Source organism: Microtus oregoni, unplaced genomic scaffold (assembly GCF_018167655.1).
Source record: "Microtus oregoni isolate MIOR12 unplaced genomic scaffold, Mior012 000162F_ref0000463, whole genome shotgun sequence".
NCBI classification, from domain to species: Eukaryota; Metazoa; Chordata; class Mammalia; order Rodentia; family Cricetidae; genus Microtus; species Microtus oregoni.
Genome location: NW_024544817.1, coordinates 790,355 through 810,733, shown reverse-complemented (window position 1 = coordinate 810,733; position 20,379 = coordinate 790,355). Strand labels below are relative to the sequence as shown.

The window sequence follows — 20,379 nt, the reverse complement described above, 5'->3', positions numbered from 1 at the left end:
CTTTTTTAAAAAAGGAGTTTGTAGCTTTTTGGGGGGCTACAACATACAGTTAGAGTTAAAGCTTTTGATGTTGAATGTTCCTAAATATTTAATGGTTTCTTTAATTTCTTATGGTAGCACAGCAAACATACATAGGAATTTGTATTGCCAGTAATTTTTTTTTTTAGGATGTTGCATTTTCTCTTGTTATTTTTTTTTTTAAATTTGTAATAAAATAATGTATATTAAAAAAAAAAGAATCTCATCAAGGTTAAGTAGCTTAGACTAGCCTCAGACTCCAGTTAATTCTGAGTGCTGGGATTACAGGTGTGTACCCCCGGTCTGTGTTTTAAAGGATTACTGTACCTAACAAATACTTATTGAATGTGTTACATACTTAATAGTAATTCCTAGCCAAAATTTTATTAGGATAACACTGAACCAGCCTTGTCTGATAGATACCAGGTACACTGAGCAATCCTCTCTGATTGTTTTCTACTCTCTATGAAACTTGTCTGGGGTGAAAATTGAGTTAATGGACAGATTACTAAGAAAGGGATAGGGGAGAGATCATTAAAGACATTTGCAAAACACCACCATTTTTTTTTGTTTTGTTTTGTTTTGTTTTTGTTTTTTCGAGACACCACCATTTTTATTGCCAAGAAAGTTTGGCCAAGTGGTGGTGGTGCACACCTTTAATCCCAGTACTCAGGAGGCAGAATCAGTTGAATCTCTTGAGTTTGAGGTCATCCTGGTCTACAGCGCAAGCCCTGGGAGGCGAGGACTACACGGAGAAACCCTGTCTCAAAAACACAACAAAGTTTGTTGTTGAGACAAGATCTTACTGTTTTGCAACTCGGCTGGCCTGGAGTTTACTATGTAAGCCAGATTGGCCTTGAATGCACAGATATTCTTCTTTCAAATGCTGGGCTGGGATTAAAGTTGTGAGCTACCATACCTGGTATTATTAACATTTTTAAAGATAAATCATTCTTTGATATTTTCATTCATTTCATATAGTATGTTTTGACATACCCATCCTCCTGCCTCTTCTTCTTCTCCCACTTCCACAGAACACTTTTTCTCAACAAGCTTTAAAAAATTTTTTTTATGTTCTGTTTTTGATTTTGGTATTATTCAGTTTAATTATGGTTATAGGATAACTTACTAGTGACTATTCCACTGAAGAAATTTGCCCTCCTCCCCAAGCTAATGCTCAGGTCCTGTGAGCCCCTTCTCTGTCCATGATGGAATGATGATGGCCATATTTGCTGCTGTGAGTTAGTGCGGCTGTTATGTGTAGAGGACGGCGTTGCACAGTGTTTTCCCCCATCTTTGGGTTATTTTTTTCCCTTGCTATTTACAATGATGTGAGCCTTGAAGAGAGTGATACAGATGGGGTGTTTAGGGTTGAGCTTTCAACAGTTACTTATTCTACCAGTTATGAGTCTATTAACTGCAAAAAGATGTATCTCTGTCCAAGATTGAGAGCAGCAATAGTCTGTGGGTATAAACATAACTATGTGGAAGGTAGTTTGGACAAAGCAAGAATAATAGGTTCCCCCTAGGGCCTGAGACTCAGGTTACATGTCAAAGCATGATTTTCTTCCTGTGGAATGGGCCCCAAATACGATCACAAAGTAGTTAGTTTTGTACATAATAGTCATGACCCTGTTGTACCCATGAGGATGTTTTGCCTGACAGGTTGGTATTGTAGTGAACAAAATCCATATCTGGGTAAGACTGTTGATAACTTCTCTCCAGTAGCACCTTCTGGTGCTAGGAAAGTTCTCCACAGGGAGACAGTTTATAACTGAGTTACAACTTGATTTCTCAGTGTGTGGTGTCATCAGCAGTGGGGTTTTACCATCTAGTTTTGGTGGGCAGCCAAGATCTGTTTTTAAAGAAAGGCAACATTTGTTTCTTTTGTTCTTGCAGTTATCTTCACCTGTTGTGTGAAGCACAGCACCTATCAAGCCTGTAGAAATGGACAAAGAAGAAAGGAAGACTATCAATAAGGGTCAAGAAGATGAAATGGTAACTATCTTTCATAATTTCCTAAGGAGTAAAAAGATAAAATGAAAGGAAAACCAACATGGGTTGGGGTACAACCTAGTGGTAGAGTGTTTGTCCATCTAATGTTCTGAGGCTCTTGGTTTGATCCCTAGTGAAACGCCTATCCATGACACATGCATATGAATTTTTGTATCCTGATTGTGTGTATGTGTGTGTGTGTGTGCGCGCGCGCTTCTGCACGCATATTTTGTTTGTTTTAGGCAAAGTCACCATGAAGCCCTGGTTGAACTGAAATTTAACTTTATAGACCAAGCCAGTTTCATGAGTTCTACCTGCATGTGCCTTTCAAGTCCACGGATCAAAGGCACTTGCCTTTTTACCTGGTTTGACTTGAGTGTTTTAATTGAAGTGGTTGTTTTTGTTGCTGTTTATTATTATTTGTTTTTGTTTTATGAGACAGGGTTTCCTCTGTAGCCCTGACTGTCCTGGAACTCATGATAGACCAGGCAGCCTCAGAGATCCACCTGCCTCTGCCTCCCAAGTCTTGGGGTTAAAGGGATGTGCCGCTGCCACCTGATTTGTTTATTTTTAAAATTTTAAAAATGTATGCTTTATTATTTTTGTGTGTACATTAAGTACGTGTGTGCCTTGGGGTGCATGTGGTGGAGGTCAGAAGACGACTTTCAGGAGTTTTCTGGGCTTTAGGGATTGAGTTCAAGTCAGCAGGCATGCATGGCAAGAACATTTGTTCTGATACATCTTGCAGGCTCCCCAAGTAACCTCTCCTGAGTTAGTCTCCCAAGTGCTGAGATTATAGGCATGTATCACCACCATGTTAAGGAATAAGTTTTAGTATATCTCGCTGCCATCAGATAAACAAATTTCCACTGCTTACTTGACATGTATACTTCATGAAGCCTTTGTCAGTTTGAGGTGTTTTATTTGGCAACCACTGTGGGTGGGAATTCAAGAATATTTAAAAATAATTTGGGTTAGTAAAGTTGATCAGTTACAGTGGTATTGAAACAGTTAGCAAGTTACTTTTAAAAAAATCATCTAAGTGTAATGTGCCTGGCATAGTAATACATGCTTTGTAATCCTGGATGCAGGGCATAGAGGCAGGAGGATCATAAGTTGGAGGCCAGCCTTGGGTACATCACTTATCAGTGTGAGACCCTGTGTCATAGCCAGCACTTTTAATGTCTGAGCCATTTCAACAATCTGAGATCCTCATCTCAATTAGTCAGTGAATGTAGTGTCATAAAATATGACGGAAGTAAAAAAGACTGGTGAAATCCTGATACCGAGTGTAGTTGACAGTAATGGAACACTGTGGTTTTGACAGAGGAAACTGGCTTGAAGGATCTAGAAGAAATACTGATATTTTTACAGTTTTCTGTAAGTCTGAAATGGTTGCAAAACAAACGGTGGTGGCGCACGCCTTTAATCCCAGCACTCGGGAGGCAGAGGCAGGCGGATCTCTGTGAGTTCGAGACCAGCCTGGTCTACAAGAGCTAGTTCCAGGACAGGCTCCAAAACCACAGAGAAACCCTGTCTCGAAAAAAAACCAAAAAAAAAAAAAAAAAAAAAAAAAAAAGTTTTAAGTGAAATGATAAAAGTTACAAGGAATGGGACTGAAGAGCTTGCTTTGTGGTTGAGAGCACTGGCTAGTCTTCTAGACGACCCCAGGTTTGGTTCTCTGTATCCACATGGAGACTTGGATCCATTTGTAATGCCACTTCCAGTGGGCATCCAGAGCCCCTTCTGGTCCGAGGGCACTGCACACACATGGTTTACAGTCACATGGGCAAAACATTCCTACACATAAAATATATGATTTGCTATGTATCTTTGAAACAAGTTTATCTGCCTTATTTTCTCATTAATCATACACACACAGTTGAATTAGTAGCAAATACTTTATTAGAGATAAATATAGATCATGTTCAACAAATTTTACTCTTAAATCTGAAATTTTCAGTAAGTTTTACTGAAAATAACAGATAAATAATCAGTTGAGAAAATAAAGTTTATATAAAAATACATATCTTGACCACTGAGCCATCTCTCCAATTCCCAGCAACCACATGATGGCTCACAACCATCTGTAATGAGGTCTGGTGCCCTCTTCTGGCCTGCAGACATACACACAGACAGAATATTGCATACATAATAAATAAATAAATAAATATTAAAAAAATACATATCTTGGAAATAAGTTTATCTCTTATCATTTGCTCATTAATCTTGTGTTTGCCATTTTTGTTCAGGAGATACATGGCTATAACTTATGCCACTGGAAGCTTGCCATGGTTTCCATAGGAGTGATTTGTACTGGTGGTTTTCTCCTCCTCCTCCTCTATTGGATGCCTGAGTGGCGAGTGAAAGCCACATGCGTTAGAGCTGCAGTTAAAGACTGTGAAGTGGTGCTGCTCAGGACTACTGTAAGTCCATGCATGTATTACTAGTAGCTGGTTGATTATTCAATAATGTCTTTGTGTAAACTGTTCAGAATAAGTGACTGGGACTTTGGAATGCTTAGTATTTCTCAGATATGACTTTGAAATGAATATTTTTGTGGTGATAAGTCTTAAATAGGATGAGGCTATCTTACAGTTCTTTGTGACCCGGGGGATTATTAGATGCTTAATTGTCTTTTAAGGTCCTGAGTACTGACCACTCATTGACTAGGCCAGGTTTGACTGTATGATGTTATGTCTTAAACAATTTTTTTTAGAATCCTAGTTTAAAACATTTTATAAGAGGCTGTAATAGTTAATGTTTATTATATATGTGAGTAAATTAAGGCTTGAATTTTGAACTTTTATGGAATCTGTGTACTGATGGTGTGCTAAAGTTGATCATAAATTTTTCATGTTAAGTGAGTAGGAAATGATACTCTCTCAGAAAGAGATGACTAAATTTTTAAGTAATAGACTACATAAAAGTACAGGCTGTTATTTAATGTGCATAACTTACTTTTAACCTTTCTCCCTTTCTTCTAAGGATGAATTTAGAATGTGGTTTTGTGCAAAAATTCGCTTTCTTCCTCTGGAAAATCAACCAAATTTTAATGCAAAATCTGTAGTTAATAATGTTTCTAATGGCCATGCTGTTCATTTAACTGAGAATCTGACTGAAGAAAATAGATGCGAGATGAATAAATACTCACAGACTCAGTCCCAACAGGTACTGTGATGGAGTATCAAAGCTTTTTTGAAAAACCATAATGTTCTACATTATCAAAGGTAGATCATAATTTGCAAAATTATATGTGAGCTAAAATTAGATGCATTGTAAAATATTTGCCATTAAATAAAACTGAGTTTAATAGAAAAAAAATGACATGTTATGAGAAGTGATGATAAGCCTTGTGATATAATATTTATGTGTGTTCTACAGATGCGTTATTTCACCCACCATAGCATAAAATATTTCTGGAATGATACCATTCACAATTTTGATTTCTTAAAGTAAGTATTTTTCTTTTGCTTAGAATATATTATGAACATCTTGAAAATGCATTTAAAAAAGCTGTATTCTAATGTTACATAAATTCAGAGAGACTTATTCTATTACCTTTATTCACTTATAAAGTGAGTTTCACCTGCAACTTGTACCTTTGAAAAATTTACATAAAATTTAGAAAGCTCGTGCTTGCCTATGGAACATGCTGTCAGGGAGGCTGAGGGGCGTGAAGAATTTTAGAATACGTCACAGCTTAGGTTTTCTACTTGTTTTTTCTTGTTATTTTACTTTGTTTTGAGTGTGCACTGGGCTTAGGATTGAATCTGGGACTCACACCTGCTAATAAGCAGTGAGTGACTGTACCACCGAGCCCCTCTCCCCAACCCTAGAGCTTTACCTTTCCTATGTTGTTAGTCTCGTTCATTGTAATCAGAGAATCATGGAATACTTACTTAGAAAACTTTACTAATGAGAAAGAACACTTGTAACTGTGTTACCTTTGATAGGACAAATTGGAATAATCCCTTATTTTGTTTTGTGTGTATAAAAAAAGGATCAAGAATACTTAAGATAATACCTGGAAATTTTACCTGAAATACTAAAGAATTAGATTGTTCTGTAATGGGCCTGATGGTTTTCTCATGCCTGGTTCTAAAGTTGAAGAACCATCACTTTAAGGAAAAATGCTGATGTCAGATGCCAATGTCCTGCAGTCTTGTTAAACACTGAACTGCTAGTCTGTCTTTGAATTGCATTCTGGAGAAGTCATCAGCTCTGATGGAAGAATGTCTAATATAATTGTTTGGTCTCTGCCAGCCATTGAAATTTGTAAAATTTAAACTTACCCTAATGACATCAACAAATTGTAGAGCTTAGCTTTCCTGTATGTAAAATGTAGAGAATAAAGAGATTAATATGTTTAATTCTCTTGGTTTAGAAATGTTTTACTGGTAACAGTTAAAATAAGTAAAATTATGTTTTTTTGGGGGAAAACATCCTAGTTAGGATTGTTCTAGGTTTTAGACATTTATGGTCTATATTTGAAAGGAGATATGTAGTAGTAGTTCAGGAAAGTATTTATATTGGAGTTCTTCATTTAAAACTAAAAATATAAAGGAGAAACAGGATAAAAACCAAGTCTTGTTTAGAATTCTCACTAGTTATACTTTATCTGAAGTTTTACTAGTTTTATTGCTGACTCATAATCTTTGAAAACTGTTAAAGGATAATGTATATTTACTTACATAGTATTATTTAGATCCATGACATACAGTGGATAACATAGCTGTGTTTGAGACTTATACCAATTCATTGTTTTATTTAAGACTTTGAGATCTTAAAATTCTCATGATTTCTAATTTTGTTGTTAAGAATTTCTAAGAAGTTTGTAAGGAAGTTACAGTTTTAAAATCACACATATAGCAAAATGAGGCATTAATATGGATATTTTAAACTTTGTTTAAAGTAAAAACTTTGGATTTATTTAGGGGACTGGATGAAGGTGTTTCTTGTACATCAATTTATGAAAAGCATAGTGCAGGACTGACAAAAGGGATGCATGCCTACAGGTAACTTTATCCAACTAAAGTAGATCTGTTCTCAAAATTCCTAAATTCAGAAGTGTATATATAGCCAACCCTGTACCGTATAATGTAGGTACTTAAGCAAAACATGCTGTTAGTTGTGCCCTTACTGATATTTTGAGCAAAACTCCTTTAGTTTAAGAATTATAAGAATATTAAGCTAAAGTTAACTATCCTAAAGTTTTATTCATCAATTCTTTAAAGATGCAAAACTCATATTTTCTTGTCTCTGAAATTGGAATGTTGTTTAGTGTGTGGAGTGCCATCTTCAGTCACGCATATTATAATGGAGTGTTCTGTAAATTAGCAGCACCTTAGATTTTCTGATATGGGAAGTGTAAGCATGAGCTTGGATTTCCCACCAGGAAACTATAAACTGGAGCCATGCTTTTTTGTGTGTTATTGGTTAAAGTATAAAAATAATGCCAGTGTATTACATATTTTAAAGATAAATGTAGTTTTTGGATTGAATTGGAATTTTTATTGTAATGTGTTTTTCAATGTTTGAACAAAAAATTCAGACTTAACATTTTATAAAAGGCTATAATTATAATAGCATACAAATCATTACAGGAGATTAAAATGAAGAACCTGTGGGTTTTAGAGGGATGAGGGATCGGGTAGAATTTACAGCCTTACTCAAGCTACAGTCTACACTGAGGCACGCACCCCCTACCTCCCCGGATTTTATGGAGGGGGGGGCTTTTATTTATTTATTTTTTAAAAAATGACAAGGCCTCATAGTTAAGCCTGACTTCACACAGTATGTAGTCAAGGATGGATGTCTTTGTACTCCTGGTGTTACATTTGCTTCCCAAGTGGTGGGCTTCCCGGGAAGTACCACATCATGCTTAGTTTATGCCGTCCTTTGGAATTGAAGCCAGGGTCTTATGCATGAATGGCAGCGGCTCTGATAGTGGAGCAGCAGCATCCCCTGTCACTAAGCAACTTTAAGAAAGTGTTTTTCTGAAGGATTTCAAGGGTGCAGTGTTTTGAAATGAACTTTGTTAGTAAAATAGTCTCCCTAGGGAAAAAAAGTAGAGTAAGATTCTTCAAAGAATTTAATTTCTTATAAAATTCGTAATTTAAATCTCAATACAGTTTGCTCTGTTTGGGGACTAGAGAAGATGTCTTAGTGGTTAAGAGCACTTGCTCTCCCAGAGGACATGGATTTTCCTAGCACCTACGTGGCAGCTTACAACTAATTGTCTGTAATCCCAGTTCCAGAGGATCCAATGTGCTCCCCTGGCCTCCGTGGATATTGCATGCATGTGATGCATAGACATGGGTAGGCAAAATGCATATGAAATAAAAATAAATCTTTCAAAAAATTGTCTGTCAAGAAGAGAACTTTAGTCAGTTGTCGTGGCTTACACCTTTAGTCTCAGGATTTGGGAAGTTGAGACAGAAGGATTTCGATGAGTTTGAAGGCAGCCTGATCTATGTAGTAATTTTCAGCACAGCTTAGACATAACGAAATGAGTCTTTTACTTACATGATTGACTAATAAGAAAGGTTCTTGTCATAGTAAAAATGAGACTCAAAATGATGTAAACTGTTAAAAGTTTGGTTACCAGTATCGACTGCTTTGGTTTAAATAGCATAGATAGCTTTTTAAATTTTATTTGTTTTGTTTTTTGTTTTCAAGACAGGGTTGGTCTATGTGTTCCTGGCTGTCTTGGAACTTGCTCTGTAGACCAGGCTGGCCTCGAACTCACAGAGATCTGTGTACCTCTGCTTCCCAAGTGCTGGGATTAAAGGTGGTGCCAGAACTACACAGGAGTTATTTTTTATTTTTTAAAGTAGAGAACTTTAGTCATGGAACATAAGGTTTTAAAAGCAAGAATCATAAGAACAATTGGCCTTACTTATACATAATTCTTTTCCTAAATCATTTACTAATACAGTTACCGTATTTTTCTGTCATAGAAAGTTGATTTATGGAGTAAATGAAATTGCTGTGAAAGTGCCTTCTGTTTTTAAGCTTCTAATTAAAGAGGTAAGACTCTGTGTAACTAATAGTATGTGTTCCCGTCAACTGGGGAGAGTCACGTGTAAGGATACAGTCTTGGTTTTCTGCTTAACTTTGCTTCATATTTTACTTGGAACGTTAAGATGGAAAACTTGTTGTCTGGTAGAAGAGTATTTATAATGTATATAATTTTGCATTTTTACTACAGATTTCTTTGTGTGTGTGTGTTTCTATCACATCTAATATAGCTTCTCATTCTCTTTGGTCCTTTTCTCATTTCATGTGGTGTCGTATTGGAAATGAAAGGAACAGGAACAGTGTTAGTTCTTGTAGTGAGGGTTCGTTTATAACTGCCTTGACTGTGTGAATAAAGGATTATGACTATGTAAAAGAAGTTAGTGAATAACTGCCTAGCCCAGGAAGGCTTGCCAGTCTTTTGTTCTGGTTTTTGGCTTTAGATGAATACTTTACTAGAAATATGAGTAGCCATTGATGCAGCTTGCAAAAATAGTTTAGTGTACTGACTGAAAAATGTAGGACCAAAAAGAAAAAAGTTCCTGATGGTGGTGGTGCACACCATTAATCCCAGCACTTGGGAGGCAGAGGCAGGCAGATCTTTGAGAGTATCTTATTGGTAGCTGTCTTTGATTTTTATCTTGAAAACATTTCTACCTGCTACTTGTTTATGGATAAAGTTGGAATAATTTCTTAATATTTAATTTACGTTTGAAGTAAAATGGTACTACATACATGAAAGTGCTTAGAAAGGTACAAAGCAGCAGTTATAAAAGACATTGGGAGGGAATTAAGGGAGATGAAATACTATTTTATAAAGTTCACTACCAGGGCTTTGTAGTCTTACTTTTATTTGAGAATAAATACCAAGAAGTTTCCTTTGAGATAACAAAGCAGTTTCTCCGTTATCACATATTTATCTTCTCTTTGTCTGTCAGTGAACTTTTGAAATATAAGTAAATTTCTCTTTGGAGTTCATTAAAAGCAAACATTTGTTCTGTTTGATTAAAAGTTTTGTTTTAGCCCAGAGCACAAAATTTATTACAAATAAATTAGCTTTAACCAAAAGTATAATGCAGAATAGCTAAATTCATACAGGTTAACTTTTTCTAATTGAATCTGTATTTGCCTTTGGTATGAATCTAAATGAATGCAAATAATTTAAGCTTATTGACTCAATTTTTATTATTTAATGGGAAGCAAGAATACAGAGCCCATTCTATAAGTATCTGGTTGTCTACATCTCTGGTGAAATGGTGAAGAGGTAAAGAGTCTATATGTTTATACATATTGTTATCCTATTTATGCCTACTGATGTATCCTTTTTGTTGTTTCTAGGTTCTCAACCCATTTTACATTTTCCAGCTGTTCAGTGTTATCCTGTGGAGCATTGATGAATACTATTATTATGCTCTAGCCATTGTGATCATGTCCATAGTATCCATTATAAGCTCACTATATTCCATTAGGAAGGTAAGTCAGAATTTCTTACATTTTTCAGTAGTATATTTGCATTCTGTGGTAACTTGTAAGTTTTTTAGAATGCATAGTACTTGGTATAGAATACATTTAACGTAATATTTCCATAAGTACACATACAAACTTCCTTTTTTTTTTTTTTTTGGTTTTTTTTTTTGGTTTTTTCGAGACAGGGTTTCTCTGTAGTTTTGGATCCTGTCCTGGAACTAGCTCTTGTAGACCAGGCTGGCCTCAAACTCACAGAGATCCGCCTGCCTCTGCCTCCCGAGTGCTGGGATTAAAGGCGTGCGCCACCATCGCCCGGCCTCCTTTTTTTTTTGTTTGTTTGTTCATTTAGACAAGATAGCTAAGAGGGCCAGGGAGCCAGACCAAAGCCATGACAGGTTTCTAATAGTCCCCGGCAGGGACGTGTTTTGATTTACTGAAGGTGACTGGAGCTGAGCAAGGAATTCTCCAGAAAACTACAACTCAGGGGCAACCAATTAGCAGGTGCTCCACAGCCTTTTGTTGGCTTAGCACATGACCATAGCTTCTTTATAGCTAAAGATAGCTTTCTCTACCCTGCTGCTAAAACGTCCCTAACCACTAGAGCCACCTACAGTACAATCAGCACCCCCAGATTAATTTCTCCTCCAGGGAATTCCCCTAATCCGTCATAAAAAGGGGCCTTCCGAACCTCTTGGGTGGTCGCTATGTGCCACCCCAAAATGTTCGCAGTTTTTTATATATAAACGTTCTTGCTTATTGCATACGTAACTGGTGGTCTTTTATGGGCTTCTTGCAGACCCTTTCGGTAACTAGGGTAGCCTTTATCCAGTCTTTATACTTTACGCTTGGTCTTGGACATATTATTTGTGTGTGTGTGTGTGTGTGTGTGTGTACTGTTCTTTTGTCTTCTTTTATGTCAGTGCACCTCAAGTGTCTGGTGCCTGCAAAGGCCCGAGGAGATTATTGGATCCTCTGGGACTAGAGTTACAGATGATTGTGAGCCACTGTGTGGGTGCTGTGAATAAACCTGGGTCTTCTATCAGAGTTGATCGAGCTCTTAATCAATCATCGAGCCATCTCTTCAGCTCTGGCTTTTTTCCTTTTTTTTCCCTCTTTCCTTTGGGCCAGAGGGGAGAATCAAATACTTTATTGTTTTTGTGGTACTAGAGTTTGAATTTAAGACTGCATATGCTCACAAAGCTACACTCTTAGATGTTTTTAGAATCAAATTATCACATGATCACTCAGAAGCTATAGGTGTCTATATTTGCTTATTAAAGATTGAAGTGTTGACAAGATAATTCCTATGTTTTCAAGACTGCCTCATTTAAAGTTTATCTTTGAGCTAAAATAGTAATTCTTGAATTTCTAACTTGGGTCTGTGCATGGATATGTTTACATATAAGTGAGTGCAGTTGTGCTTGGCGGCCTCATTTTGATCCTGGGTATCTTCTTGGATTGTTTTCTGCCCTACTCATTGAGGCATGGCTTCAGTTGAACCCAGAGCTCACTTACTGAACTAGTTCAGCTAACCAGGTTGCTCTAGGAATCCTCTGTCTTTGCCTTTTGAGTGCTGAAATTATAGGTAGGCTGCCATGCCCATTTAGCTTTCACATGGGTGCTCAGAACTGAACTTGAGTAGTGTCTTCGTTAGGGTTTCTATTGCTGTGAAGACACACCATGACCACGGCAACTCTTATAAAGGAAAACATTTAGTTGGGGCTGACTTACAGTTAAGCAGTTTAGTTCATTGTCATGGCAGGAAGCACGATGGTATGTAGGCAGGCATAGTAATAGGTAGCTGAGAGTTCTACATCTGGATCAACAGGCAACAGGAGGAGAGAGTGACACTGGGCATGACTTGAGCATTTGAAACCCCAAAGGCCACACCTCCCAATAGTGCCCCTGTGTGGACTTGGGGCCATTTCATTCAAGCCACCAGAAGTAGCAAGCAAGTAACCATGGAGCCATCTCCCTATCCCATGAGTTTTGACCTTTTATATAGGCAGAATAGTAAAAAATGATCACAGTAATTGAGCTTTCTTTTATTTATCTTGATTTGTATATTGTTTATTTCTTTCAGCAATATGTTATGTTACATGATATGGTGGCAACTCACAGTACCGTGAGAGTTTCAGTTTGTAGAGTAAATGAAGGTAAGTACATCAGAGGAGGGTTGAAAGAGTAAATGAACACACAACATGTAATTAAATACTTGTGTAAAGTAAGACCATTTTTATATGTTTATACATATTTTAAAATTGCATTTATTTAATTGTATGTATGTACAGTGGCATGTATGGAGATCAGAAGACAACCCACGACACTCCCTGCTCTTTCTCCCATGTGGGTCCTGGGATTGAACTAAGGTCATTAGGCTTGGTGACAAGCACCTTTACTCTTTTCCACCTTACCAGCCCTATTATTTCTTCTTCTCCCTTCCTCTCTTCCTTCTTCAGAATTGAAAATAACACATTTAGATTCCCAGATTTGTGGACAGTTCGTTCCTTTATATAACATTGTACAATGTAGAGGCTCTTTGCTAAGCTCTAGGACATGATAAACAACAAAGTGTGGTGAGTACTATGAAAGCAGGGACTTCTTAACACTAGACTGCTGTGCTCTTAGGTACTCACGGTGGGTTTTTTAAAGTCGAAGAAAGCCAAATTAAAGACAGGTGAGGACTGAGCCATGGTGGTGCACATGCCTTTAATCCCAGCACTCAGGAGGCAGAAGCAAGTGGATCTCTGTGAGTTCGAGGCCAGCCTGGTCTGCAAGAGCTAGTTCCAGGACAGGAACCAAAGCTATAAAGAAACCCTGTCTCAAAAAACGAGGAAAAGAAAATTGGTGAGGAGTCTAAGATGAGGAGGAGAGGAGCACCCAAAGGCCTGAATTTAAGACTGTATTCTTCTAAGATCTGGAATTCAGCAAGTCGTGTGCTGAAAGTAGATGAAGGGTTTTAAGGAATTTGGATGCCTCCAAAGGCTGAGATGCTACCAAATGACTTTAAGCAGATTTCATCCTGTTCGTCTTTCAGAAAAAAGATTAATTCTGGCTCCCATGTTTAGAGTGGTTTTTCAGGAACAATACTAAAGGCATCACCCAGATCAAGAACAGGGTTGTGGAGTTAAGAAAGGATATGGGTTTGAAATGTGGGCCTTGAACAAGATGTGATAATTGAAAGTGAAGTCTCAAGAGATGTATGCAGTTGGGTAGTGTTGTTACATGGGACAAAGTAAAAAGGAAGCAGTGATTGTGGGGAGAATGCTTAGGACATATAAGCTGTCTGAGATGTTGAAGTGAAGGATAGCATAACGCCATGGTCTTTGGAGGCAGTAGCCACTTTCATTTCTCCAGAATTTAAAATCAGTCTTTTTTTTTATATTCTCCACATTTCTCTCCCCCCAGGCCCCTCCCTCTTTCTTTTGAGTTAGGGTTGCTAAATTAGCAACACTGGCCTCCTAAGTAGCTGGGATTACAGGTATGAGCTTTACCTTCGAAAGGCTCCATTTTCTTGACTGTCTCCAAGTCATGCAGTCTTCCTTCCTTGCTTTCTTCCTGGTCACTTCTGTCTCTAGAATCTCCCTCACTCGCTGCCTTCTTATTTTTGGTAGGATTCTTTTTAAAGTAGTTGTGTGTGTGTGTGTGTGTGTGTGTTGTTTCTATATTATAGCAGCACAGGTTGGCCTAGACTTTGATGTACCGGAGGAGATGATCTTGAAATTCTGCTCTTGCTGCTACAAGCTCTAGAACTGCAGGGCAGCACAATAGTTTTGGAACTTTTTCAGTGAAAAGCCACCACACCCAGCTTTTGGAGGTTTTTAGAGACCTGAGAGAGGGTCTTCTTGCCAGGCTGGCTTCAAATTCATGATCTTCTTGCTTTTCAGCCTTCCAAATGCTGGGATTTCAATGCCTGATTTAAATTTTCAAGGGAATAATGAATTAAGTGTTATTATATATTTAATAATTCTTATTGATATATTTTTTAATAATTTAAGAGACTGAAACATTGAGAAGAGGCAAGACATAAATAATTGCATTTAAAATATCTTTGAAAAGAAAATACGGTAAATTTTTCATGTTTTCTTTAGTTGCTGTGTAATATTAGAAATCTGAATTCATTTTGCCTGTTACAGCCAAATTTCCTGTGTGGACTTATGCTTGTATTTTAAGATGACAGATTGACCAGAGCATGGAAGTGTGATGAGGATGTTGTATCACCTGTGCTTAGTCAGCATGTTTTTAGGAAACAAGTCAACTGACATACTTTGATGCCTGGTGCCTGTGGAGGCCAGGAGAGGCTGTCAGTGTCTCTAGAACTGGAGTTACAGATTGTTGTAATCCTTCATGTGGGTGCTGGGAATTGCATTCAGGTGTCTTGGCAAAAGTGTCTTAACCCCTGAGTCATCTCTCCAGTCTTGATGCATTGCTAATGTTTGTTGAGACTTCATGTGCTACACTTTAGGTATTAACACACTGTATCAGTAGCTTACTGAGAGCAGGAGACTTTTGGATAGGTCGTTTGTTTGCTGTAATTCTATTCCAAATTAAATTTCTTCTTTTTTTTTTTCAAATTCAGAAATAGAAGAAATCTTTTCTACAGACCTTGTGCCTGGAGATGTCATGATCATTCCATTAAATGGGACAGTCATGCCTTGTGATGCAGTGCTTATTAATGGTACTTGCATTGTAAATGAAAGCATGCTAACAGGTAAATGGGATCACCAGTATCTTGCTTATTGTTTATGATGGTATTAATGTTATGTAGTTTAAGCTTCTTAAAAATCATACCATTTCTATCATTTACTCATAAATGTATTTGATAGTGATTGCGTGTGCAAGTAGACTACATTCTGAGCTAAAAAAAAAACGAAGTCACTATTCTGGTACTAACCATATTTCTGGGCCTGTTTCTTGCCGCTCTTTGGACATAGAAAAATGTATGATAGTAAGGGAAGAGGAGAGAAGTCCTTTTCTATAGAGATTGCAGTGAATTTCATTATTTGTTAAGATTTTTTATGTTCTTTAATTGGGAAGAAGTAGACTTTAAGGTAACTACTGGAAATTCACAATTTAGAAATAGATCTTTCTGCCTTTTAAATTGTGAATTTTTAAATTTTAATCTGGCTAGAAATTGTTTCCTGTATATTGAGGCTTAAAACACACAATCTCGAACAAATTTCTACATTCTGGCTGTTTTGAAGAATGCTATTGAGAATTAAAGGACAAAAAGAAAGAACCACATACTACCTATTCTTTTTCTTTCTCTTGCCCAAGTTTTCTTTGTTATGGTGGTATATTTCTGTCTATATTTGTGTATTTCTGTCTAGTGGTGATTAAAGATGTCATGACATCACTGGTTACTTAAAGTAACAGTACTTTTCAGCTCTGTTCTTAAGGATGTGTTCTTTGGTCTTTGAAATTTTTTGAAGGTCATTACGCATTATTTATGAATCACGAATCAATCACTTTGGACTTACTGTGCGAAACCACTTGGTATTTGTCAGTGAACCAACTGATGGACAAAAGCTCATGAGTTACACCATGTCCTCCATATATAGGGCAGTTATTAAATATTACAAACAGTACGCTAACACTTAAAATATTTCACTGTTTGTTCAGTATGTATTTGACATTGATTTCTAAGCTTTCCTTTAACATTTGGTTTTCTTAACAGGGGAAAGTGTTCCAGTGACAAAGACTAACTTGCCAAATCCTTCAGTGGATGTAAAAGGAACGGGGGAGGAGTTGTACAGTCCAGAGACACACAAGAGACACACTCTGTTTTGTGGGACAACTGTTATTCAGACCCGTTTTTACACTGGAGAACTTGTAAAAGCCATAGTAGTTAGAACAGGTAAAGTCTCTTTTGAATTTGAAACCTACTGGATGTTTATAAAGGAATTGTGATTGGGAAGTTAATTCTCATGAAAAGATAAATAATTTTTCTTTTTAATTTTTGAAAGGATTTAGTACTTCCAAAGGACAGCTTGTTCGTTCTATACTGTATCCCAAGCCAACTGATTTTAAACTCTATAGAGATGCCTACTTGTTTCTGCTGTGTCTTGTGGTGGTGGCTGGCATTGGGTTTATCTATACAATCATCAATAGCATTTTAAATAAGGTATGTAACTTGATAGGTTTGGTACTTAATTATTTCACATATGACTGAAGTTAATTTTAACTTTATGACTGAAGAAAACTGTGACACTAGTATATATTATATTCGAAGGCAAAGTTATATTGGGTGACCTAGGCAGGAAAATTAGTTTTGGACTGTATTGCAAGATCGTGCTCAACAAGAAAGCTCCACAAGTATAAATCATTTTCATCATAGCATATTATTCTTTAGAATGTCTGGCACGAAACACTCTTTCATATTTGTGGAATAAATTAATATATACAGTTGTAACTTGTCTTGCTTATTTAGCTATTTTTTGTTTCTAACTCCACCTCTTGGGTGCTGGGATTACAGGTGCGCACCCCCATTCTTAGCAAAATGATTTCTAAACACTCAGTAAAAGAGGCACATGTAAGGGCCCATGCCTGATTTTTTTCTAGCTTCTGTGGAGACTGTCCAGGTGCTCATAGGATGAGACCGTATCAGATAAAGTTTGTTCAACTTGATTTGAAGGCAGTCATGTGAAGAATGCAAGCTGTTAGAATGAGACGAGTATTTCTAAGAGTAAATATTTGTCTTCTTTAGCTGCTATTCTGTTCGTCCATTGAGTCTTCTGTTTAGAATTACCTATAAGCATTGGGGTTTGAACCTAGGGCCTCAAACATGCTAAGCTACTGTTTATATGCCTCAGCCATTTTATAAGATCTTTGAATGAAAAGAAATTATGTCAGTAATAGATAGGAGTATATATTTATAAATACAAAAATAGTGGTTTTTTTCATTCGATTAATTGAGTATTGTTAGTTTGACATTTGTTTTTATGTTAATTGTAGAAAGAAGTTCAGGAAATAATTATTAAGTCTCTTGATATCATTACAATTACTGTGCCACCTGCACTACCTGCTGCAATGACCGCTGGAATTGTATATGCTCAGAGAAGACTGAAAAAAGTTGGGATTTTCTGTATCAGTCCCCAAAGGATAAATATCTGTGGACAGCTGAATCTTGTTTGTTTTGATAAGGTTGGTTTGGCTTCATAATAATTACTGTTACTTTAAATGTTTATATTAGTATTTCCTTTATGAATTTATTTGCCCATAATTTTAGTGTTTCTGTAGTTTTCCTTCTTTCCAGTTACTTAGCGTATGTAGATTTTGAAATATTTTTCTTCACTCTCCCCCTTCTCTTAAAACTGGTTTTCATTATATATCTCTGCCTGGCCTGGAATTCATGTAGATCAAGGTGTCCTCAAACTCACAGAAATCTGCCTTCTTCCGCCCTCTTGAGTACTGGAATTAAAGACATGCACCACCATTCCTGGCCTTTGTTATTTACATGTTTGTTTGTTTAATCTTCATGGGTGTTTTGCCTGCATCTTTGTCTATATATGTGTGCCCACAGGCTATAAGAGGGCCCCTGGAATTACAGACAGGTGTGAGATACCATGTAGGTGCCGGGAAATTGAGCCCAGGTCTTTCAAAATCTTTTAGTAATAAAACTGAATATATATGGCTGCTGGAGAGATAGATAGATGCTCAGTATTTATGAGCATTGACTGTTTTCAGAGGATCAGAGAGCCCGAGTTCGGTTCATATCACCCATGTGGCACCTCAAAACCTTCTGTGACTGTAGTTCCAGGGTAATGGTTCCCTTTCCTGACCTCCTTGGGCACCTGGCACGCACAGGATAAACAAGTGTATGTGCAAGCAAAACACCCATGCTCAAAACCAAATTAATTTTAAAAATTAAAAACTTAATGGAAATGAGTAAAGATTATATGGTCCTTCATATTTTTAGGCAATTATAATGTAATAGAACAGCCTCTGTGAATGTGTATTTACTGTTTTGTGTGTGTAAAGATGTATTTGTTTATTATGTATACAGTGTTTATCTACATGTATGTGCCAGATCTCACTATAGACAGTTGTCAGCTACCATATGGTTGCTGGGAATTGAACTCCAGAACCTCTGAAAGAGCAGTCGGCAACCAGTGCTTTTAACCTCTGAGCCATATCTCCAGCCCTCAATATTTTTAATTGCTCATAAATATGTATTTTAATATTCTGTGATTTTTATTGAATCCCCAACCATTTTGTTGAAGAAAACCGGTCCCTCCCTCCCTTCCTTCCCCCTTTCTCCTCCCTTCTTTCCTCTCTGTCTGTCTGTCTGTCTGTCTGTCACTAGCTCTTGTAGACCAGGCTGGCCTCGAACTCAAAGAGGTCTGCCTGCCTCTGCCTCCCAAATGCTAGGATTAAAGGCGTGCACCACCATTGCTTGGCAAAGCTGGTCATTTTCTTACCTGGGTTTAACTATTAGCTTCCTCTTGGTGTTTAAATTTTCTTCTTGGCTCCTTGTTCCATAATCTGTGCTGTTCTACCATGACATCAACAGATACTGCTTGTTGGTGAGTAAGTAGGTTGACAGGTGCATTTTCTTTATATTGTTGGCACATGAGTAAATTAAATACAGTTCACACAGGTAGTGCCTTGTACTTGAAGGAGGGGTTGTGCAGGTTCACTAACAGTATACGAGAGCTCCCACCTCTCTTTCCTTTCTTTCAGACTCTGCTTCTTTCTTGTGTATATGTAGCATAGTTGTTGATTGATTTTGAGTCTCAGCATTTTATTTTTTGTAAGCATTTGTCCTTACTTTGTCCATGTGTACTTTTTTTAAATTTTAGACTGGAACGCTTACCGAAGATGGTTTAGATCTCTGGGGAATTCAGCGAGTGGAAAATACCCGGTAAATATTAGCTAGATAGTCTAGTTAACTTTTAACATTTTAGCATATTCAGCTTTCTAACATAATAGACAACCGTGTACCTACCACAGATAATAAACTTACTCATGTATATATGTTTCCGAAATCTTTTAGAATTTATTTATGGGGTGTGTGTGTGTGTGTGTGTGTGTGTGTGTGTGTGTGTATACACGCAGGTGTGGGCTTGTAGTCGGCACAACTTGTAGGAGTAGGTTTTTTTCCTTCAACATGTAGGGCTGGAACTCAGGCTTGGGTTGTCAGACATGGTTTCTCATCAAGTTTGTGGGGCAAGCAAGCACCTTTATCCCAAGCTGAGCTGTCTTTAACTAATTGCTTTTCAGTTAGCATGCCAAGTAATGGATTTCCTTATGGCTTTTTCATTCATCTGATTTTTGCTTTGCTCTAGTTTACCCCTCTGCCCCATTGTTCCCCCTTAGGCCTCTTCTCCACACTTGTTTCCTTCTCCCCCATCTCACCCTCTGCTTTCATGTCACATGTATGACATTGCCCGCTTTTTTCCTATCTTTAGATCTTTTCCTCTCATGTTCCTCATTCTAGTTTTCATATAAACAAACATGCTCATACACACGGCACACATATAACAGTTTTCAATTATAATACCTCAGATGAAAGTGTGATTTGTCTTGCTGCTTAAGAAAATGATTTTCTGTTATAAATGTGCTAATGTAAGCTTTCTTTGACTAAATACAATTTTACTGTATATTTTTTTATTCATTCATTTGTTGATGGATATGTGGGTGGTTCCATTTCTTAACTGTTGTGGCCCTGGTTGTCTTGGAACTCACTATGTAAACCTTTAACTCAGAGATCCTCCTACCTCTGATGGAATTAAAGGCATGTGCCATCATGCCTATTCTGGAAGTTGAAGATTTCTGTATGTTGGATATCCATAGAGTCTCATATATATCTACACACACACGCACACACACACACACACACACACACACACACACACACACACACACACGTATTCAAGA

At 37.2% G+C, this 20,379-nt stretch overlaps 1 protein-coding gene across 3 annotated transcripts in view; it reads left to right on the top strand.

The window, feature by feature from the left end:
- Window positions 1–20,379, top strand: part of Atp13a3 (ATPase 13A3) — an 83,214-nt gene that overhangs the window by 22,461 nt on the left and 40,374 nt on the right. For 2 of the 3 annotated variants that reach the window (XM_041647172.1, XM_041647170.1), the window contains exons 3-15: window positions 1,918–2,016; window positions 4,266–4,439; window positions 5,002–5,184; window positions 5,398–5,468; window positions 6,951–7,031; window positions 8,976–9,045; window positions 10,372–10,506; window positions 12,584–12,656; window positions 15,080–15,211; window positions 16,178–16,357; window positions 16,467–16,624; window positions 17,455–17,643; window positions 19,302–19,363. In XM_041647172.1, the coding sequence (XP_041503106.1) occupies window positions 1,966–2,016; window positions 4,266–4,439; window positions 5,002–5,184; window positions 5,398–5,468; window positions 6,951–7,031; window positions 8,976–9,045; window positions 10,372–10,506; window positions 12,584–12,656; window positions 15,080–15,211; window positions 16,178–16,357; window positions 16,467–16,624; window positions 17,455–17,643; window positions 19,302–19,363 (1,559 nt within the window). In that variant the 5' untranslated portion in view covers window positions 1,918–1,965. The remainder of the gene's footprint in view (window positions 1–1,917; window positions 2,017–4,265; window positions 4,440–5,001; window positions 5,185–5,397; window positions 5,469–6,950; window positions 7,032–8,975; window positions 9,046–10,371; window positions 10,507–12,583; window positions 12,657–15,079; window positions 15,212–16,177; window positions 16,358–16,466; window positions 16,625–17,454; window positions 17,644–19,301; window positions 19,364–20,379) is intronic. The other variant, XM_041647171.1, reaches the window with a different exon arrangement.